We start from the raw sequence: 23,657 nt of genomic DNA on the forward strand, positions 1-23,657 counted from the left end.
AATTTATCACCATTTATGAAACATTTCAAGATTTAGTAGGCTAAATTCACAGTTTGCACTGTCTTAAGTTCATTTCTGTTGCTGTAACAATACCAGAGACCAGGTTATTTATAAAGAAATAAGTTTTATTTTGGCTGAATTCTGAAGGCTGAGAAGTTTGAGACGGGCAGCTGTACCTGACCACAGCCTCATGCTACTTCATAACAGATGCATCTGCAGGTGCACGTATGTGACAGAGTGAGGGGAGGTTCCAGGTTCACCTGTAACAGCATGGTCTGGAAACAACTGACCCATTCTCTGTATCACTCCCTTTAAAAAGCAGTCCCCTCTTAAAGGCCCTGCTGCTGTTCAGTACCTTACACTGGGGATTAGCCTCCAACATGAGTTTTGATGGGGACAAACCATATTCAAACCACAGCCACCCGCCAGCTCTGTTTCTTAAAGTCCCCTAAGTTTTCATTGCTAAGTCTCATGTGAGGCGTTTGAACCCTCTCTGTTGTCTTACCTTAGTGTGTTTTAATGCGGCCCCCTCTGTTTCATGGAACCACTGGGCAGTTTCCCCATTAACAGTAACAGTGATTTTTTTTTTTCATAAACTTTATTTCACCGTCTCATCTGTGACGAAAACAGACCCAGCAAATTCTTGGGATCTCTGGGAATTATCTTTAGAAACTGGGAATTAATCCATCATATATCCTAGAAGTCACTAGACAGTTAGTTGAAGTAAATATCAGAAAGTTCACATCATAAACCACAGTCTGGAAGGAACTTCCAATCATTGAGTCCAGACCCTTTTAGAGTAAGGGGAAACTGCCCATGAGTGGAGAGTCTGGGAGCTGCCACTTCCTGAGTCAGTCCATCTTCCCAAGCTGCCCACAAGTGGTGCTGCTCCCTTCCACCCCTATTTTTGTTTTCTGTTTAATATCTAAGAGTTTAGAAGTAGATGGGAAAGGGCAATTGTTTCAGCTAGTGGAATCTAGAAATTTTAATTTTAAAAAATATGCTGGGTACACTTTAAAAATCTTTCCAGAAATGCAGTATGATTTTTAGCCAGTGTTGCTCTGTTCCTTATGCAAAATGCATTATTGATACAATCTGTTCATCATGGCTCTGTTGGGGCCTTTGACTTGGCAAGTTGGCTGGGCTTTTGCTGAAGAAGACAGTACTAAGTTTTGGAGTCTTTGTCATTTTAGTGGAAAAGGTTTTTACATGGCCCATATTTTAAGCTATTGATTGATTTTAAATTGACAGGCAAAATTGTATTTGTCTTGTACAATGTGATGTTTTAAAGTATATATACATTTTGGAATTACTAAATGAAACTACTAGAAGAAATTCCAAACATGAAACTACTAAAAGAAAACATAGAGACAATGACGTTGGTTGAGCAATGATCTTTTTGGATATGACCTCAAAAACACAATTACTAAATCTAGCTAATCAGCAATGTGTTACCTTACATAGTTATCGTTTTTTTTTTTTATGGTGATAACAATGTTAAATCCATTCATTTTTTCATTTTTCAAGAATACAATATACTGTTACTAACTATAGTCACTAGGCTATGTAATAGATCTCTTGACTTTATTCCTGCTACCTAGCTGTAATTTTATATACTTTGACGAACATTTTCTCATTCCCCTCCAAACACCCCAGCCTCTGGTAACAACTATTCTACTTTTTGCTTCTATGAGATGAACATCTTCTTATTATATGTGAGTGAAGTGACTCAGCATTTGCTTTTGTGGGCCTGGCTTATTTCACTTAAAGTGTCTTATGTTGTCATAAATGATAGGATTCCATTCTTTTTATGGCTGAGTAGTAGTTCATTGTGTGTATGTACCACATTTTCTTTATCCATTGATAGACACTTAGATTGATTTCATACCTTGGTTGTTCTGCCCATAATGCTGCAAGGAACGTGGGAGTGCAGATGGCTCTTCAACATGCTGATTTCCTTTCCTCTGAATATATATCCCAATATTGTGATCGCTGGATCTTAGGGTAGTTCCACTTTTAATACTGTGAGGACCTTGCATCCTCTTTTCCATTGCAGCTACACTAATCTACATTCCTACCAGTAGCACATATGTGTTCCCTTTTCTCCACATCCTCACTAACACTGGAATCATTTGTATTTTTGAGAATAGCCATTCTAACAGGAGTGAAGTCACATCTCATTGTGGTTTTGATTTGCATTTTCCTGACACTTAGTCTTGTTGAGCATTTTTTCATATATCTATAAATCATTTGTGTGTGATATTTTGAGAAATATCCATTCAGATCCTTTTTTAAAATCAGATTTATTTCTTGATATTGAGTTGTTTGAGTCCTCAGTTTTGTATATTTGCCTCTTATCAGGCATATTGTTTGTGAATGCTTTTTCTCATTCTGTAGGTCGTCTCCTTACTTTGTCATTTCCTCTGTTGTGCAGAAGTTTTTTAGTTTGTTAGAACCCATTCGTCTATTTTTGCTTTCGTTGCCTGTGTTTTTGAGGTCATATCCAAAAAGATCATTGCTCAACCAACGTCATTGTCTCTATGTTTTCTTCTAGTAGTTTCGTGTTTTGGGGTCTTACATGTAAGTCTTTAATCCATTTAAACTGATTTTTATGTATGTGAGACATAAGACTCTAATTTCATTTTCCTATATGTGGATATCCAGTTTTTCCAGCATCATTTATCTAAGAGACTGTCCTTCCCCTATTGTTTGTTCTTAACACTTTTGTTAAAAAAAAAAAAAAAATTAGTTGCCCCGAGCTGCTTGGGAGGCCAAGGCAGGAGGATTGCGAGTTCAAAGCCAGCTTCAGCAAAAGCGGGCTGATAAGCAACTCATTGAGACCCTGTCTCTAAATAAAATACAAAAAAGGGCTGGGGATGTGGCTCAGTGGTCAAGTGCCCCTGAGTTCTATCCCCAGTACCTCCCACACCCCAAATTTAGTTGCCTATAAATGTGTGTATTTATTGCTGGGCCCTCTATTCTGTTCCATTTGTCTGTGTATCCGTTTCAATGACCATACCATAATGTTTGGGTTACTATAACATTTTAATGTATTTTGAAGTTCTGCGTCTAGCTTCAAGATTGCTTTGGCTATTCAGAGTTTTTTGAGGGTCCATACAAATTTCAGAGTGTTTTTTTAATATTAGTTTGATATTTTGATCAGGGATTGTAATGTATCTGTAGATTGCTTTGGGTAACATGGATATTTTGACAATGCCTGTTTTTCTAATTCATATCTATGAGATATCTTTCCACTTATTTGTGTCTTTAATTTATTTCATCAGTGTTTTACAGTTTTCAGTGTTGATGTATTTCATCTCCTTGGTTAAATTTATTCGCAAGAGGAGTTTTTTTTTGTAGCTATTATAAATGAGATTGTTTCCTTGATTTATTTTTCAGATAGTTTGCTATCAGTGTATAAAAACATTACTGGTTTTTGTATGTTGATATATCCTGCAACCTTATCAAATTAATTTATGAGATCATAACAGTTTTCAATAGTCTTTAGAATTTTCTCTATATATAATCACGCTACCTGGATACAGGTATGATTTCTTTCTTTCTAATTTGGGTGCCTTTTATTTTTCCTCTTGCCTAATTGCTCTGGCCAGGATTCCTAGTACTGTGCTGAATAGAAGTGGTGAAAGTGGGCATCCTTTTCTATTTCAGATCTTGGGGAAAAAATGTTTGACTTTTCGCCATTCTGTGAGATTAGCTGAGGACTTGTCATGTATGACCTTTATTGTGCTGCAGTACAAACCTTCTGTTCTTAATTTGTTCAGGATTTTTATCATGAAACAATGTTGAATTTTCTCAAGTGTTTGTTTGGTGTCTATTGAAATGATCATATGTCCCTTATTCTTCACTCCATTAATATGATATATCATATTATTGATAAATTATTGAACCATCCTTGCATCCCTCCATCATGACTAGCATTTTTGATGTGTTGTTCAATTGTGTTGCTAATAACTTGTGGGGGGTTTTGCATCTCTTTTTGCCAGGGATACTGGCTATAGTTTCCTTTTTTATTGTTGTTGTGTCCTTGTCTGACTTTGGTATCAGGGTAATGCTGGTCTAAGAGAATGGATTTAGAAGCAGTTCCTCCTCTTTAAATGTTTGGAATGATTTGAGAAGACTTGGTAATGGTTCTTTAAATATTTTGTATGGTTCAGCAGTTGAACCCTCAGGTCCCGGATGTCCCTTTGATGAGACACATTTTATTATTGATCCAACTTCCTTTCTCATTATTCTGTTCTCATGATTCAATTCTGAATGTTGTCTGAGTCAGGAATTTGCTCATTTCTTGTAGGTTGTCCAGCCTCTTGGTGTGTGATTGTTATAATAGTCTTCTGAGTCTTTGTATTTCTGGGATCTAAGTTCTAATGTCTCCTTTTCCATCTCTGATTTTATTTATGTCTATTCCACTTGTTTCCTAGTCTAGCTAAATGCTATCAGTTTTGTTTATCTTTTCAAAAAAAAAACAACCATTCATTTCATTGATCAGGCTTAAGAGTGGTTTTTTGTTTGTTTGCTTGTTTAGTATTTTTAATTTGTTCTTTTTAGATATACATGACAGTAGCGTGTATTCTGACATATTACACATACATGGAGTATAACTTATTCTAAGGCCGTGTATTCATATATGAACATGGGAAAGTTATATTCGACATTTTTCCTATTCCCACCCCCACTCTCTTCCCTCCCTTCCCTTCATTCCCCTTCGTCTAATCCACTGACATTCTGTTCTTCTCTATGCCTCCCTTATTATGTGTTAGCATCTGCATATTAGAACATTCAGCCTTTGGTTTTCCGGGATTGGCTTATTTCATTTAGGATAATAGTCTCCATATCCATGCACTTACCAGCAAGAGTCATAAAGTCATTCTTCTTTAAGATTGAGTGATATTCCATTGTGCATACATACCACATTTTATTTATCCATTCATCTGTTGAAGGGCACATAGGCTGGTTCCATAGCTTAACTATTGTGAATTGAGCTGCTATAAACATCGATGTGTGGCTGCATCATTGTAATATGCTGATTTTTAAGTCCTTTGGGTCCGTACCAAGGATTAGGATAACTGAGTTATGGTGGTTTCATTCCAAGTTTTCTGAGAAATCTCCACACTGCTTTTCAGAGTGGTTGCACCAATTTGCAATCCCATAGCAATGTATGAGTGTACCTTTTCCCTCACATTCTTGCCAACATTTATTGTTACTTGTATTTCTCATAATTGCCCTTCTGACTAGAGTAAGATGGATTCTCAGTGTAGTTTTGATTTGCATTTCTCTAATTAGTAGAGATGTTGAATATTTTTTCATATATTTGTTGATTGATTGTATTTCTTCACCTGTGAAGTATCTGTTCAGTTCCTTAGCCCATTTATTGATTGGGTTATTTGTCTTTTTGGTGTTAAGCTTTATGAGTTCTTTATAGAAGATATAGTCTATTTTAGAGAAGGATCCATGTGCTTCTGAAAAGAAAGTATATTCAGTCATTGACGGATGACATATTCTATAATGTCTGTTATTAATTATATTTCTTAGTTCTATAGTTTCTTTATTCAGTTGTTTTTTTGGGGGGAGGGGGAGGGGATCCAGTGATGAATAAGCATGTTAAAGTCACCCATTATTATTGTGTTGTGGTCTATTTGATTCTTGAAATTGATAGGGGTTTGTTTGATGTATGTAGATGCTCCATTGTTTGGGGCATAAATATTTATGATTGTTTTGTCATCATTCCCTTAGCAGTATGAAATGTCCTCCTTCATCCCTTCTGATTAACTTTGGCCTGAAATTCACTTTACTTTATCTTATATGGAGATGGAAATCCCTGCTTGTTTATGAGATCCATGTGAATGATATGGTTTTTTCTATCCTTTTACCTTCAGTCTATGGATGTCTTTGCCTTTGAGGTGAGTCTCTTGGAGGCAGCATCTTGTTGAGTCTTGTTTTTTAATAGAGTCTGCCAATCAGTGTCTTTTATTGGTGAGTTTAGGCCATTTATAATCAATATTATTATTGAGAAATGATTTTTATTCCATCTTTTTATTTATTTCATTTTTTTAAATTTGAATTTGATTGACTAGTTTTCTTAGTGTAGTTCCTCCCTTTGCTGGTTTTCAGTTTTATTTTTCATTTCTTCTTTATGAAATATTTTATTAAGTATGTTCTTATATACAGGCATTCTAGTTGTGAATTATTTTAACTTTTGTTGATGTGGAAGATTTTTTTATATTTCATCATCAATTCTTAAGCTCTATTTTGCTGGGCATAGTATTCTTGGTTGACATCCATTTTCTTTCAGAGCTTGGTATATATTTTTCCAAGACCACCTAGCTTCAAGAGTTTGGGTTGAAAAATTATCTGAGATCTGAATTAGTTTCCCTCTAAATGTGACCTGGCAGCCTTTAAAATTCTCTTAATTCTGTATGTTAGTCTTTTTTATAATAATGTGCCTTAGTGTGGGTCTGTTGAAATTTTGTATATTTGAGGTTCTATTAGCATCCTGTATTTGATTTTACATTTCATCCTTATGCTTTGTGGAATTTTTTGACATTATTTCATTCCTGTGCATTCCTTTAATTTATATTTTTGAGTTTTCAGCTATTCTGATAAATCTTATATTTAGTCTTTTCATGTCATCCCATATTCCTTGGAAGTTCTGCTCATTGTCTTTTTAACATCTTTTCTCCATGGTCAATTTTATTTTCAAGATTATATATTTTGGCTTCATTGTCTGAAACTCTGTCTTACAAGTGGTCTAGTCTACTAGGGATGCTTTTCATTGAATTTTTATTTGGTTTTTTGATTCCTTCCTTTTGAGGATTTCTGCTTTTTTTTTTTCAGAATATCTATCTCTGATTTTACTCCTACATTGTTTTTTACCTCACAAATTAATTCAACTATGAACATTATAAACTACTCTGACATTTCTTTCACTGTGGTGTCAAAAGATTATATTATTGAAGCATTTTGGTTTGAGGCAATTTGTTCCCTTCCTTTTTCATGTTGTTTGTGTGTCTACCCATCCAACCATATGTATTAAGGAGGTAGACTTTCTACCCTGTGGACTTATAGTATCCCTGAAGGTTTCTAATATCTCACTTTTTAGGGGGAGACAAATAACAACAACAATCAATGCAAACAATATACAGTGTTAAACGAAGTACTTCATGCTGTGACATCTACAGTGTTAATTGTCACAATAAACAGAAATGATGTGATCAGTTATTGCCTGCAGGAAAAAACAATAAGTTTGCAAAAGGGTTTATAATTTCGAAAGGTGAACAGAGAAAGAACAGAAGTGATGTAGGGAGGAGGGGAGAAAATAAAAGTAAAAAATTAAAGGAAGAGTGAAAGAGAAGACAATAGAGATTGGCTGTTAGCAGAAGCAAAGAGAATTAAGGGACACAGATAAGTGAGAGAAAAAATATATAAAATAAAAATTAAATAAAATACTAAACAAAACCAAAATACACTAATCAAACATCCCAATCCTTAAAATACTGATCCATGAAAAATAACTGCCTTCAAAACATGATAGAAATGCAAAAAAAGTAACAAGTATGAATATGTATAATGTCCATGAACCATTCAGGTCATAATTAAACAGATAAAAGAAAGAAGAAAACATATAATTTTTTTTAAAAAAACTCAATGAAAAGCTAAAAAGAGGATGTAAGGGGCTCTCTGCTTTAGGCCCAAAGTGGACAAAATCAGGGAAGGTTCAAAGAAGCCAGAGAGCACCATCAGGAGGCTAGACATTAACACACCTTCAAGGGCAATAGCTTTCAGGCCGTTAATGCGTGAAATACCTACTGGGACATATCTTGGTGGATTTTCATCGGCTGAAATAGAGCTCAGAGAAAGAGGATTAAAATACTCCACGTTTTAGCTTTCCATCACAGTGATAATCAACTTGAAAAAAAGGAGAGATTTATTTTTGCTCACAGTTTCAGAGGTTTTAGTCCATGGTAAGTTGGTTCCGTTGCTTTGGGGCCTGTGATGAGACAGCACACCATGGCAGAAGCTTATGGCATAGCAAAGCGTTTTACCTCATGGTAGATGGGAAGTGAAAAAGACAGGAAGAGGAGGGACTAGAGCTCAAACATCCCCTTCAAGGGCTCACTCCCAATGATTAATTTCCTTCTCCTGGGCTCCACCTTCTAAAGGGGACATCACTTCCAGTAATGCCACCATCTAGCCACCAAGCCTTTAACACATGGACCTTTGGGGGACACTTTTCCAAACCATAGTACCAGATAACCACTCTACCTTCAAGATCCAGACTGACCAGTATAGTAGTAGCCCCTTGTCCTCTTGGATGGGTAAGCACATGAAATGTGGTTCATTCACATTGAAATATGTGCTGTAGGTATAAAATATGCACCAGAATTTCAAGATTTAGTACAAAAAAAGAATATCTTAATAACTTTTATATTTAATATATGTTATAATGGTAACATTTTGGATATATTTGGTGAAATAAAGTATATTATTAAAGTTAATTTCTTTTTATTTGTTTGAATGTAACTACTAGAACATTTAAAACAACATTACAGTGCTCACACCATATTTTTCTCGAACCTAGACTGTCCACGAGCTAATGGAAGAGCCCATTGTTTTACAGAGTTGTTTTCATGGCTCCATGTCTGGGCCCCAGGGCTGTGGGCCTCAGGTATGATTTGAAGTTTTGTGGATGCCCAGCCTCCCTCAGACTAACTGAAATCGTGCCCTTAGCCTCCCTCAGACTAGCTAGAATCGTGCCCTTTCCAGATTATCAGCCATAATGACTTCCTGCCTCATTCTCAGTGTCCTCTTTGCTCATAGGTGGACCCTTTCAGAACTGGCACACCGTGAGGCTGATTGAGCACAAAACTCTAGTGCTCAGCTGCAGCTGGCTTTTGTGGGCACAAGGGTGTTGCTAAGTGTAAAATGTCAGATGGCAATAACTCATGTGGACTCCACTTCCTTTCAGCCAGGTTAGCCCTGGGGCAGCTAATCACATCTGAGCAGGAGCAGCCTTCTGTTCCTCAGTGCAGACTGTCCCATCCAGTCTATAACATCTGCTCAGCGTGCTCCCAACACTGTCTTAGTTATCACCATTATGGTACTTAGCATATCATACATATGTGGCACCAAGTGGAAAAGGTTCAAGAAGGACATGGTGAAGTATTTTGCTGCTAGAGAAGTCGGAATCTAAGTGGCCTTCATAGCACATAGTTTTTCAGATGGATTTCAGAAAAGGTGGTTTTGCAGTTGTTTTCCTTAGTGACAACTTGTATCATCCTTCCAGACTTCTTTTTTAAATGACTCACCTTTTGTACTGTGTTGAGCCTTGCTTTTTTTCCCTTTTTTTCTGAGCTTTGTTGAGGTATGATTGACAAGTAAAAATTGTATATATTTAAAGTATACAGTATTTTATACACACACACACACACACACACACACATGCATATTGTAGAACAGGTACTACATTCAAGCTAGTTAACATCTGTCACCTCGAATAGTTAGGAATTTTTAGTGTGTGGTGAAAACACTGAAGATCTAACTATTACAGATCTTTAGCGTACCACACAACATCATTGACTATGCCACCATCCTGAACTGGTCACACTCTTTGACTAGCATCACCTCTTTTCCCGGACCCCATCTCCTGATAACTACCATTCTGTTTTCTGTTACTATGAGTTTAACCTTTTTAAAATTGAGATCATACAGTATTTGTCTTTTTGTGTCAGGTTTATTTCCCTTACCATGATAAAAGATTCATCCATGTTATTAATGATATTTTTAAGACTTAATAATATTTCATTGTATATATGTGAGAGAAACATTTTTTTTTATCTATACATCTCTTGATGGACCTTTAGGTTGTTTCCATGTCTTGGCTGTTGTGTGCATAGTGCTGCAATGAACATAGGTATGCAAGTATCTCTGACATTCTTATTTCCTTTCCTTTGTGTATGTATCCAGTAGTGAGATTGCTGGATCATATGGTAGTTCTATTATTAATTTTTGAGGAATCTCTACAATGTTTTAGTTATTGTACCACTCGTTGCTGGATTTCAGGATCCCCAGGCCTTGATGGGACAGTATTTGATCATAAGAATGTGTATTCTAAAGCAAGCTTTCATTATAGCTGAAAATCACAAATAATAATTTTTTTAAAAAAGGTGAGAAAAGAAAATACATCCTCTATAGCATCAGCCAAGGACATTACTGCTGGTTAAGAAACTCTCCATGTATCATTAATTCTATTCCACTATGAACAACAGGAAGGGGTCATCAAAATATTAAGCAACTTGGGCTGGGGCTGTAGCTCAGTGGCAAAGCACTTGCCTAGCATGTGCAAGGCACTGGGTTCAATCCTTAGTGCCATATACAAATAAAATAAATAAAGGCATTCTGTCCATTTACAACTACAAAAAATATTTTTTTTAAAAAATTGAACAACTCACATTTTCTCATATGTTTGAGTAATAATCATACATATTTCTTAAAAACAACCTTTTAACAATAGATTTTTATTTTCCAGTGAAAACAAGATTGTTGCAGTGTCTAAAAATGAATTTTATACTCTTGTGGATTTGCTCTCTAAACAAATTTATTTCTAGGCTGAGGATTTTTAATCCTCAAAAAAAACACTAGTTAAACATAGCACTAATTTTATTTCTTCTTCCCTTTTCTTTTCTCCTTTGTTTCTCTTACAGATTCCTATGACCCAAGCAGAGTGGAGAGGGTGTGATGAATTTCTAGTGAAGCCTGGGACCACCTTAGTTTGCTGGTTGATTATTCCCTGATTGAGTCCATCCACCCATCTTGCCCAAGCAGAAGCTAGCAGCTCTGGTCTTTAGTGTACTGATTTCTCCTTCACCACTGTCAGTAGGAAATCTGTTATTCATACAGAATTGCTGTGAATATAAAGCAATAGTCTGTTGAAACCATCTGTTTTTATAACATGAAGATTTAATGCCTACATGTAGAAAAGAGTTTTCACATGCAATCTCCTTCCTGATGAATTTGGCTAAGCTGATAAATAGTCTGGTGTTAATTTGGTTCCATGTGAAAATGTAGACATGGAAGATATAATGAATGATTTTGAAAGGACCATGAATGTCATTTCCCCTCTGAATCTCCTCAGCCTGCAGTCCACACTCATGCTAAGGGGTTTGGGGTATAGGCTTTTGCCCAGTGTTTGGGCGCTTCCAGTATCGGGTAAATGTGAATGAATATATATGATCCATTTCTAATCAATTTGGTCTTCTGCTGCTGGAAGTAACTTTACTTGTAAGTAACTTGCCATCAGAGGATAAAAGCAATATCTTTAAAATTTCTAAAAGAGAACATTTGTACTGTAATATACTAAGAGCATTATTTATCTGGCAATGAAATACTTTCGTTGTTTGCAAACATGCCATGGTCTGCTTTGCACTCAGTATTATCTATTTTTATTTTCTGTATGGATGTTTAGAAATTCTTTATATGAAAAATAATTGCTGGTTTAAAATAGACAATTTTAACAAAGTAACTATATTTCTTTTTACAAAATTGCTATTTTTCTATGATGTAAACAGTTGTTAGGCAGCAGATTTTTAAGGAAGTATTATTTTATTTAAGAGTCTATCCCTTTGTGTGAGAGGAACCCAGAGAGGGTCTGCTCGTGCTTTAAAACATATGTCCCTGACCCATTCTTAACTATTGCTTCTGTTTTATTTTAGGAAATGTCAATATAAACATATCACAGGGTTAATAAACTTTCACAAAATTTTCTTTTGCAAATGTAGCTATAAGGTTATATTTGAAAATATCCCTCTACTTCAAACCAGCCTACATATTTGCAACAATTTTTACTGCCATATCAATTAAAATTACCAAAAAAACATATTTCATCTTTTTATGTCTGTGGGGATCTGCCCTGATGCCATACCTTCCTCCTCTTCCCCTCCCCTGTCTCTTTAAAGAAATGTGTATTTTTATTTAGAATGATTCTGAATTAGCCTCACATATTTTTAAAAAGTGCTTGGAGATATTACAAAAGAATTAATAAGGCCTATATATTCTACTGTGTTTAATATTGCATTAACCTGCACAAAATGTATGCATTTTATGCATTTTTTTCCTTCTCAATAAGGTATTCTTGTTAGCTAATATTTTCTATATGGTTTCATATCTTTTCCCTTCTTTCCTTTTTCCCCTTCTCCCCTTATTTCCCCTTTTATGGTTTTTCTTTCTTTCTCTATTATTTTTTGTTGTTGTTGAGAAACCACCTCATCTATTTTTAGACATTTCAAATTCCTAAAATGTGAACCATTGGCTGGTCTGTCTATTGACCCTAAAGTGATGGACTGGGTTTTGTGGCCTGCTCATATCTGTACCATATGATATTATTTCATAAGAACCTCATGTATTTGGACCATAGCAGGCAAAACAGAATCTAAGCCAGTCTAAATACACTTACTTGCAGTCTTGGTTCCCACCTATAATCTCTTTCCAGAGCGTGGTGCTATGAGAAGTTAGAGGAGACTCCAGTTTTCACAGCAGCAATCAGACAGGCCCAGTCTCTTCCCAGGAAAAATCTGGTGGGAAAGAGATCGGGTCACTTTGTTCTGACTGTTGAATCATTCAAGTCATCTGATAGAAAGAACTCAGCGAAGGCTAAGCCACTCGGAGATCTCTGTATTTCCCTAATTAAAAGCAAATGAAAGAAGGTACATGTACAAATACCTACGTGCACACTCCAATGTATGCATACGTACATATGCATTTATATACATAAGCTCTTTTCTAACTTCTTAAGTTTCATTGATACCAACCGAAACTTCTTTTAACAAAATAATTAAATTTTAGCTCATGCCTCAATAGAAAAAAAAAAAAAGAATCCTCAAGGGGAAAAAAAAAGTTGTACCTTATGTGTCTCAATTCTTTTCTGTTTTTATTTTATTCTCAATAGCTGTAATTATAATTTTCTGGAACCATTCTGCATTTAGTGAAAATTATTACTATTTATGTTTTTAACCCTAATTTTTCTGGATTCAAGCCTTTGTAAATCTTTTGAGGGGGTGATTTTAAAGTTAGTAACTTGAAAATCTGACTTTTAAACTTTCATATTCTGAGGTAAATAACAGTTTCTAATCAAAACTAGATTTTACAGAGGTTTTGAAATTAATACTAATTATACTTTCATTACTCCTATTTCTCATATATACATGCCTGTGGCTGGAAAAAAAGTGTTTGTTTTGTGTTTTTCATTGTTCTTCTCACACATGACTTTCTGTTGGTGTTTAATAATTTGGAACTGGTAAAGTTAAAAGTTCTAAATTTGACCATTTAAACTAAAAATTGTATAAAGAATTATGTATGAAATGTATTTCTGGATTTGCAAAAGGAGAGAAATTATAGTAATTTAGTTTTAGCTGCCCTTCTTTGAAGAAAATTTATGAATGATTGCAAATCATTCTTTATTATCATTTTCAACCTTATGTTTTGCAAATCCCAGAAAACTCCTTTCTAAAGATGCAACCAGTTCCTGTTTGACTCGTAAGAATTATTTCCATATCATTCATAACTACTTGGATATCTTTTTTCTTAAAGACCCTAAAACATGGATCTACTCTTTGATGCTCTGGTTTCCTTACTAGAATTGTACGTCTGTGTTTTGATTCAAGTGGAAATTCTAAGTAGGACTTTTTTCTTCTACTTGCCTGTTGGTACAGGGCTGTCATTCATGGAAGTTCAAATATTTAAACTCAAATGACTCTGAACCTAGATCCTGACCACTTTTCCCAGCCGCAGAATGACTTACTCTGAGCATCCTGGTTTGGGGCTTCTGAGGAAATCTGATGGAGCGGTTCTGCAGTTGAGCCAACTACATCCCAGATCTGGGCAGAAGGGAACAATGGAAGATAGCATTAACCTACCATTTCATCCTGCAGCTCCCCAAAGGTTGTGTTTGCGTGTTTGGGCTTTTTCATTACTCATTTAAAATGAGGAAATAATACACATTGTCAGGTTAACATCTCTTGCAAAGTAACCAGTGCAGCCGAATTCTCTGTCTCTAAATATCTGAACTTAGAGAAACACTTGCAATTTCCTAAATTCTTATCTACGATTACATTAATGTTTGGGAGCATTGTTCTGCCAGATCCGGCTGTGCAGGGGAGAACCAGGCCTAAGAGGAAGGGTAGGAATAGGAGTATGTTTCTTAAACTGAAGCTGTTGCAGGCCTGGGAGATTCTTGCATTTTCTTTCTGTTTTGTTTTTGACTGCACATTCTTTACATCTGTTTATGGGAGGCGAATTGCTACTCAGGACAGAACTTAAGAGACACATTCCAAATGACCTTTAAGAGTCAGCATGGTGGGAGGTCCTTTCCTGGAGCAAGGGTTGGTCCACTCTGGGACCCACCAAGCTAAGAGGGGAGACAAAACATTCAAAGGAAGAGCAGCCCCAGCCTGCATGTTTTGTTGGAAACAAAGGAAATGGTTAGAACTATAAATTCAGATAGAAGCCTCTTGAAAAGGTCCCTATATTCTAGCCACCTGCCTGTTAAAACAGTCCTTAAGTTCATTAGCAGGTGGGGTCATGGCCAAAGCTCCTGTGCATTCCTGGCCTTGACTTTTGAGAGCCCCTGTCACAACTATGTTTACTAACCCAGTAGAGGCCAGGGAGGTGCTCCTTCTGTGATCTCTGCCTACCGACAAGGTTAACCCAAAGGCAAGCCAGACTGCTGCCACTCATTCCCGTGCCATGACTGGGGGCGAAGAGGAAGCCTCTTCCACGTGGAAGCCAAGCCCTGCTGGGGCTGGCAGCTAAGCCAAAAGAGCAGCACCTACTTCTACCTCCCTGCACCCGAGCCCTGCGGCGAAGCCCAGATGTGTGACACTCTGTCACAGAGCAAGAAGGAGACAAAAGCAAGTTCAAGTTGAAAACACAAGTTAGAAATGAAAACCAGTTGTCCAAACGAGGAGAAACCCATAGGTTATAAAAATCATCAAAGGACTCTCCACCTGCGTCTGCCAAGAATCAAAGCCCTGGCACTCAGTATGTTAAGCAGAAGAGTCTCAAAATAGATTACATGAAGTAAGTAAATTAAAATAAAATTAGGGGAAGACAAGGCCCTGCAACCCCACAGAGACGTTTTTTTCCTTTCTTTGGGCACCTTTACTACCTAGGGCAGGTGGAGAGGGTGCGGGGAAGACAGACAATAACAGCCATTTACCAAGTGAGGTCACCACCTCCATATAAGGCAGTACAGGAGACCTTGGGTGATGAAAGGTGAAGGACAGTGAGGAAAATGAGCACAGGGAAGGCAGAGCAGAGCAAAGTAGCAGATAAAATGCCATCAAAGCACAGATGAATGCCTGTACAGAGCTCTTGTATTTCTTGGCACAATGTAAATACCCTTATGTTTCAGGACGGCTGGCCTGGTCCATAACACATGTTCCAAATAAAGATTTTGCATGGAAATATCTATGTCTACTGTCTTTGGCTGTGGGGGCAAGAGCTGCCCAGGATGCCCTACAGACTGCTTCCCAGAGGGCAGCAGACTGCAGGGGCAGTAACAGGTGGCATGGGTAACAGGCCCACAGAATTTCAGCACTTTTGTTTTCCAATGAGTGTTTCTTGGGAGTTGAAGGTCCTGCTGCATCATATCTCCCAAAGCCTTTGCCAACATGGTGGAAAGAGGCCAAGCATCAGTTCAGGGATTCGGTACAAATTTTGACTCCACTGCTGACCACATGGCCTTGCCCATGTCACCTCTTGGCTTCCCATTCTTCAACTGCCTCTCCCACTTGAACATGAGAAGCAGATATGTAGAAACCCCCTCCCCCAATCTTGTGGGTGTGCTAAGCATGGAGAACAAAGCTAGATCTTTGCCTTATGGGGAAAGTGCTTGTGTGACATCTTGTAGGTTTTAAAACCCGGGGTCCGGCTTTCTCATAGGGAGCCTTGTTCCCAGCATGGCATTTCTGGAAGCAGCATGCTCTTGGTTTGTTAATGCTAGAAGTCAGGCCAATAAATGAAGCTACTTTTTATGAGGTTTAAAAAATGGGGCCCTCCTTTCCAAGTTAAGTTTCCTCCCTCTCTCATTAGCTTTCGTAGGCTGTTTTTCTCATTTCTGCCTTGACTACGTGTGTGGGGCTCAAAGATTGATTGTTCTAGGACCTTGAAGGTCATCTGAAATTTCAGATCCTATGTAGTTGTGGGTTTTAAAGTAAAGACTATCTCCCAGTTGTTTGATAATTGAATCCACATATTAAGAACTGAAAAGAAAGAAAGAAACCAAAAGATGTCCCTGGACCAAATCAATGCTGTAAGGTGAAACTTACAACCTAGGAATTGAGGGGCCTAGTTTTGGGCCTGGCTGTGCCATTAACTAGTTGTCACCCCGGCCACCCACTCTGAGACACTTTACTCCATAAGAGGAAAAGGGGATTGAACTTAATTTTCTGGTTCCTTCCAACTCTTAAGTTTATGTAACTTATTTTTTGGCAAACCTGAAATTCCATAGGGTCTTCTGCCCTGCCAGAGGGTCCAAGAGTAAGACAATTTGTAAACTATGGCTGTGTGTGACTTAGGGCTGCGTCCTCACGAGGGTGGGAGTCCTGCCATCATGTCTTGCACCAGGGTGGTCCGCTCCCCCATTCCAATGACTTACCATGCTTCTCTTTCCCCTCACCATAGCTCTGGACCAGCCAAGGGACTGACAATATACAAATTCTCTCAGCATAACTTTTCTCATGTTAGGGCAGGGCATGGGGTGTTTATGAGCCTGGCAGGTGGCCCAACACATTAATCAATAGTGGCCTATATAGACTGGTTTTCTCACAGTTTAGCTGTTCCAGGTCCTTATACTTAGGTTCAGAGTTGTTTGTGTGGTGCTAACTGAATCAGGCTTTCTGCTTCTACCCCACACATAGATCTCCCCCCAAGGTGGTCAGCCTACAGGACACAGGATGGCAATGTCAGTCATCCCATTACTCAGGGTTGTTGGGGCTACGATGCCATGGGAAAGTGAGTGCTGGCTCTCATGGGTCCAGTGGGCCTCTGCTTCGGTTTTAGCTGGAGAGTCCACCTTTGAGGTTAGGGGAGGTTTGTTAATTTAGACTCCATTTGCTGTTTCTTTTTTTTTTTGACTGCCTCCCTCTGTCCTGTACTTCTACTGCATTAATTGTGGGTATTTTTACATAGCTGAATCCCACCACTATATTCCTGAGGTTAAGATAGCAGATTGGCTTACGTAGAAATATCCCAAATGTGCATTTAAACCCAGGATTTCTCTTGAGTACTTAAAATAAAATGCCCAACATGAGGATGAGGGGAGGAAAAAAAAAAAACAGTACTGTTGTTTCCTTACTGTGTACCAGATATGTTTTAGTTGTTAACTCATTTAGTGCAGACAACACTTTATAGTAGGAAATCCTTCCAAAAGGCAGAGTTGTGGCTTGCAGCACACAGCTAGTAGCAGAGCAGGGATTCAAAAGTATTTTATTAACTCTAAAGTTCATGCTGTTTATCTTATGCTTGTTGCATCCCAAGAGGATGAGAGAATGATCCTATTTAATCAAGAAATTCAAAGGTAACAGGCTTATACTACCGAATTCATTTGTTAGGATCAGGTTCAGCTGCCTGTGCCAGGAAATTGGAAACAACAATGGCTCTAACAAGATGGAAGAGTATTGCTCTCACTTTTCAAAGACGTCTGGACGCAGGTAGTTCAGGGCTAGCATGTCAGCTCCCTCGCCATTGGGGAGCCAGGCTCCTTGTGACTTTCTGTTTCTGCATCCCCTCAGAGCAGCTTCCATTCTGAAAGTAACCTCATGGTCCAAGATGGTGCCAGCTATCAAGGACTCCTTCTAGGAAGCTGTTAAGATAAAGAATTCTCCCTCAGATAAGTTAGCTTCCTTTAATAAGACCTCCAGAAACTCCTACATTCCACATTCTGTTTGTAAGAACTAAACCACATGGTTAAACTTGCTGCAAGAAAGTCTGGGAATAGTTGTCTTTTTAACTGGACATCAGTGTGGCTCTGAATAAAATCAGTGTTGTGTTACTAATAAAGAAAGTGACAACAGATATTGACTGTCATGCAGCAGCCTCTGCTATAGGGAAACTACCTACAGGCATTGGCCACAGTGCGCATGAATGCTCACCAGCCACGGTACAGAGCAGTTCATGTGCCTTAGGTCTCTGTGGAAAGCTGGTGTGATGGGACCCTTCTAGGAAGCAGCACAGGAGATTTGTCTTACAAAAGACTACACATGTTACCCCAAAGAAAATGGGAGCTTTCAATACTGTTTCAGTCCAACCAGGCGGCAACCATACTGCTAACTGGACCAGCTGTAAGCAGCTGTCATTACAGGCCGATGCAAACCCTCCCATTCCTGGGAGCTACACCCTTACAGGAAGGAAGTGGCTTTGTCCCATCAATGTTCCTTGCTGTTCACAATAGAGATGTGAGGAGAGGTGAATGGTAAATGCAGGGGTTGAAATGCTAGGTTTATGGATGGAACCATAAACCTTGTCCATCCTTGTCCTTGCTACTGTGGAGATTCTTTTTTTTTTTTTTTTAATTCGTTGTTCACAACATTACAAAGCTCTTGACATATCATATTTCATACATTAGATTGAAGTGGGTTAGATGAACTCCCAATTTTTACCCCAAATGCAGATTGCAGAATCACGTTGGTTACACATCCACAATTTTACATAATGCCCTATGCTACTGTGGAGATTCTTGACACCCTCCATAGAGGCAGAAGCTGTGGACCCTGGGCTGTCTAAATAGAGGGTCCCAATGAGTCTCAGGAGAAATCCCTGGGGGGATAGGGAAAGAACAACTGGGTGGAGACTGAGGCAGGGAAGGGCTAGGGCCAGGGGATAGAGAGATGGATGAAGCAATACAGCCTCCTGTATCCTGGAAAGTTCCATGAAGAGCTGATGTCACTGCCTTCCTTTCCCTCCCTGTGGATGAACCTACAACCTTGGAAATCCTGCCACTGCCCTTGTGGCTGTGGGTTCAGAACAGACCTCTCTGTTGAGGAATCAGGTGTTACCATGGAATACCTTGCCTTTCTATTTCATTATTCCAGCTGGTCTCAGGGGAAGCAAGGCAGAGGTTCTGAATTATGGTGCATGGATTCTGAAACTAGATCACACACACACACAAAAAAAAACTCTTGCTTACAATTGCTGTCCTCAATACCTCATGCAGAGGGAAGCCAGCTGCCATGTCACGAAGTCACTCAAACAGCTCTGTGGAGAGACGGTCATGGTGAGAAACTGAGGCCTCCAACCAACAGCCAACACCGGCTTGCCTTCCACAAATATAAGCCCTTTGTATGTGGATGTCCCAGTCCTGGTGGAGCCTTCAAACAATTGCAGCTAATACCTTGAATGGAATCTGTAAACTAATAAGACCCACAGGATCAATTCGAGATAATAAATGTTTGTTTTTCCTTTAAACAAAATGTGGGGGTAATTTGTTTTGTAGAAACAGAATATTTATTTATGAGGTTTCATTTTGAACATGAGAACATTAAAAAGCAAAAGGGAAAAAATGATTCTATTGAGAAAAGAAGAAATAAAAGGTTGGGCCTCTGGGGCATTCATTTTTTCTTTCTTGTTCTCTCTCTCTCTCTTTCTCTCTCTGCTGGGGATGAAACACAGGGACTCACACATGCTAGGTAAGTGCTCTACCATGAAGCTACACCCCCAGCCATATTAAGGACGATGCATTTTGAAGTCCCTAATTATGCCATGGTATCTGCTCATTTTGTCTTCAACCATGGAAGAGGAATGGAATCTGTCAGAAGTTATTTCTGGCTTTGGGAAAAAGCTCTACATGCATGAAGTTAGAAACTATATTTGAAGCATGCCAATATTGTGTTATACAGTTTACACCAAAGTTTTTAAATGACTATCTTTATTACAAAGATGTGTTACTTTCAGAGGATTCCTTGTCAGAGTTATAATTGCGCCCATAACTTATCTGGTTCAGATTCATCCCACACATATAAGGCTACATCATATAGAAAAGCTACAGGATTTTCCTTTCATTTGCAATGGATCATCTTAGTTTGGATACTTGTTTTATGTGACTATCAAGGTTTCAGTTTTCCTCTTAATCCAGAGAAGTTTCAAGTGACAGAACCAACCATTATCTATATGTCCTGATATCACATAAAACAGAAAAAAAAATCATCTTGTAAAAATAAAAGGTGGTTTCCAGGGCAAAACATGAGGTCTGGGATCCAATGTATTTCTTTGAAATTGATTGGATTTCTAAAGGGATGGTGACATGGGAAAGAATAGGAAATGTATCTGAGGTTTGTGGAATTCAAGTTGATAATCCAGTTACATATGAAAACCTCAGTAGCCATTGGGATAAATGGCTTCAGAGATGATAGATGGAGAGGAATCCCATACAAAATCTATCTTTAGAGAGAGAGAGAGGAAATAAAAATCCTTTCTCATGGAGCGCAGCACACTGACTGGCAGTCCTGCATAACACATTGATGCCAGGATATTTTCACGCAAGGCTCCTTGCTATGGAGGTGAGGCCAGTGGGAAGTATTTCATTCTTCCGAGTGTGAAAATTCTAGGTCCTCTTCTACCACTCCTGGAAAGATGGGGTACTGCCAACCTTGAGCATTCAGAGCAGAGAAGGCTGCCTGCTGGCCTTTAAACACTAGAGGGCAGCCTATGTTCATGCCAAGGAAGGATTTGTTCAGACAATGTCACAATCCAGCCTGATGGTGGCAATTGCTTGCTTTTTTTCCTTATAAAGAGAACCCATAGACCTGCTTATCTACCAATCTACTAAGGAACTTTGTTGTAACAGGCTGGTGCAAAAGAAAGGCTTTCACAGGGTCCTGCTCTTGGAACCCCACTTTATTTGTGAAAATGTACAGACAACATACAAGTCTTTGTTGAAGTATATCTGGGTCTTAGAGCCAGATGGGGTCTGCAACAAGTGGATGCTTTGTTGCTTATTGGGTGACGCAGGCCTTTCACCAATAGGGTTGTTGTGAGGATTAACCATGCGGTGCATGGGAAGAGCCCAGCAGCAGGAGTTCAGTCAGTGTTAATCAGTGTTCATAGTGATGGACTGGCAAAGAGACCTGCAATAGCTTGGACGAGTGTCTCCCCAAAGGTCCTTGTGCTTATGGCATGATTGCCAGGTGGTCTTACTGGGAAATGCTATGAACCTTTAGGGGGTGGAGCCTTATGGGAGGTCTTTAGGTCACAGTGGGTGTATCTTAGAAGTAGACTGTGAAACTTCAGCCTCTTGACTTCTCTCCTGGCTTGTGATATGAATGGTTTATTCTACCACAGGCTCCTACCACAATGTTCTTGTTGCCCTCACCAGAGGCCCAGGGTAATAGGGCCACCCAATCTTGGACTAGAATCTCCAAAATTATGACCCCCAAATAAACCTTTTCTCTTTATAACTTAATTATTTCAGATATTTTTGTTATAGTCATGCAAAGCTGATTAACACAAGACCCACACTCAATACAAATTCCACAAGGACCCAGTAGAGGACAGGAGCTCCCACAGAAGACCATATACCCTATAGGATTGCAGTAAGAGCCACTCCAGGACCAGAGACACTTAGTGAACCACATAAAGACCTCAGGTCTCAGGCCATATAACATTTGATCCTAGTTACCTTCCTTGTACAGAAAGAACCCCACAGGTATGGATCGTGCAGAGGATGAGGCAGCAATGACAGTAGAGAAGTGGGGACCCAGTGGTTCACTAACCTGTGCCTAGTTCTCCTCATGAGATCTCTGGTGCCTGTGACCTGCTTCATAATCCCCTGACACTCGAGTTGGCATGTTGGAGCAGACCATGGAACAAGTGTGATAACCCGGAACAAAGCCTTGTTACTTAGCACCACATCACCTGTTTTCAAATGAGCTCAGCTTTGGAAGGAACAGAAGTTCCTAGGGGCAGTGCCTGCTGACCATTTGTGGTGTCACAATTTATAGATGGTAATGGGGATGGTGTAACCTGGGTGACATTAGATATCCTTTTGCCAGTGGCATGGTAGAAATAACTCAGGACCCGAAATCGAGATTTCTCAGTGTTCAACATGGTGATTCAACAAAGAACAGGTGGCTTTGGGCAGACATCACTGTCTTGGGCCTCAGACTCCTGATCCACTTAAGTGATATGACAGTGGAGTTTTTGCCCCCTCTCTCTCACAGGGCAGTTTTCAGAACAAATGAGGTACAAATACCTCACGCCTGCATAGCCCTTACACTTAACCAATGCTTTAATGGGGAGGCAATGTTCCATGGGTCACTTGCCTTTCTGCCTGTTGTTCCAACAGAGGCCTTGATGGCCGTTGTCACCCACTTCCCAAGGATTCTTTCTAAGGATGTTTACAGAGTGAGCATCCTGGGAAGACAGAGAAAACATACACTTCCAGAGGAAAGGGAAGGTTTATTTACTCCCCAGTAAAAAACAAACTGTTTCTTTCCAGGGCAAAGGTCAGTCAGGCTTATTTCCCATTGGAAAACATGGGAGTGTCCACAGTTGAGCAGTTCTGCCTGTGTGTAGGTCCCCTCACATCACCTGGGGAACTGGGGCCTAGATATCCAGTGCAAGAAAATGTGGAGACACTGGTGACTTCAATTGCTCTGGGTGATACATGCTGTTAGCTCTGACCTAGGAGTCTGTGTCTTGTACTAACATTCATGACACCAGTGGCAGGTCACTTGTCAACTTTACAAGGGGGTAAAAAATCAGACATGTCTCAGAGCTTGACAACATTCAGCTAAAGTTTTCTTATCCAGTATTCCCAGCAACCCTGCATGCCAGGCCCAGCAGATATTTTTGTCCCCGTTTTCTCAGACAAGAGAGGCAGAGGCCAGGGAAGTTCGGGATGTTTCCAAGGCCAGAGAATATCATAACAAGCAAGACACTTATGTCTAGAAAATAAATAAGTGCTGCATAATTATAGACAATACTTTCTCCAAACATCTCTTTTTAAAATTAGAATTATTTGCATGCATTAATTGTACAAAATAATGGATTTCTTTGTGACATTTTCATATAACATACTTTAATCTTATCAACCCTCTCTTTTCCTCCCTGACCTGGATGAGGTAACTAGGAATTCCTTTGTTTTTGAAATTAATTTTCAGTTCCCTACAGTGACGTCAGAGAGATTTGCTCTATTATTCTCTTGTCCAAGGGCCCCAGTGAACATGAGATTTTAGCTCGGAGGTTTTCACTTCGTGATTTCCCTCCGGGAGGCAGGCAGCTGCTGGAGCTGGAACAGTCACACACCTGGATAGCCAGTGGCTTCCAGATGTTCTCCCTCAGGAAAACCGTCAGTCCGTGTATCAGCAGGGCTCTCCTACTAACCAAAACCACTGTAGGCAAGGAGCCCTGAGAGCCCCCAGCCCAGCTAGGCCCTGAGTCTTGTGGGTGTAGCAGGACAGTAGGGCACAGAGACTGAGCTCTGCACTCTGCTCAGGCAGAAAAGGGCTAGAGTTGCTCAGATTACAGCATCCTTATCCACAAAGGACAGGCCTGGAGGGACAGTGGTAAAAGGAGGGGCCCTTCCTGGGTTTGACATCTGCTAGGGACCCGAGGACAAGGTGATGGAGCTTTTCCTGAGGGCTAGTCACAAA

At 39.2% G+C, this 23,657-nt stretch overlaps 1 protein-coding gene and 2 long non-coding RNA genes across 4 annotated transcripts in view; 1 reads left to right on the top strand and 2 right to left on the bottom strand.

Moving 5' to 3' along the window:
• The window catches only part of JCAD (junctional cadherin 5 associated), a 53,612-nt gene extending 41,722 nt beyond the window's left edge, over window positions 1–11,890 (top strand). For both annotated transcript variants that reach the window (XM_081297753.1, XM_081297754.1), the window contains one exon: window positions 10,719–11,890. In XM_081297753.1, the coding sequence (XP_081153879.1) occupies window positions 10,719–10,753 (35 nt within the window). In that variant the 3' untranslated portion in view covers window positions 10,754–11,890. The remainder of the gene's footprint in view (window positions 1–10,718) is intronic.
• Window positions 6,890–13,842, bottom strand: LOC308651059. Its single transcript, XR_014022480.1, has 3 exons — window positions 12,467–13,842; window positions 8,281–8,374; window positions 6,890–8,005 (listed from the first exon to the last, which is right to left on the bottom strand). It is a non-coding gene; the product is annotated as an uncharacterized lncRNA (long non-coding RNA).
• Window positions 13,843–17,623: 3,781 nt separating this feature from the next.
• On the bottom strand, window positions 17,624–21,894 carry LOC308651058. Its single transcript, XR_014022479.1, has 3 exons — window positions 21,777–21,894; window positions 19,196–19,263; window positions 17,624–17,872 (listed from the first exon to the last, which is right to left on the bottom strand). It is a non-coding gene; the product is annotated as an uncharacterized lncRNA (long non-coding RNA).
• Between the last annotated feature and the right edge of the window lie 1,763 nt (window positions 21,895–23,657).

The sequence above is a fragment of the Spermophilus citellus genome (assembly GCF_964194105.1).
Source record: "Spermophilus citellus genome assembly, chromosome: 6".
NCBI lineage: Eukaryota > Metazoa > Chordata > Mammalia > Rodentia > Sciuridae > Spermophilus > Spermophilus citellus.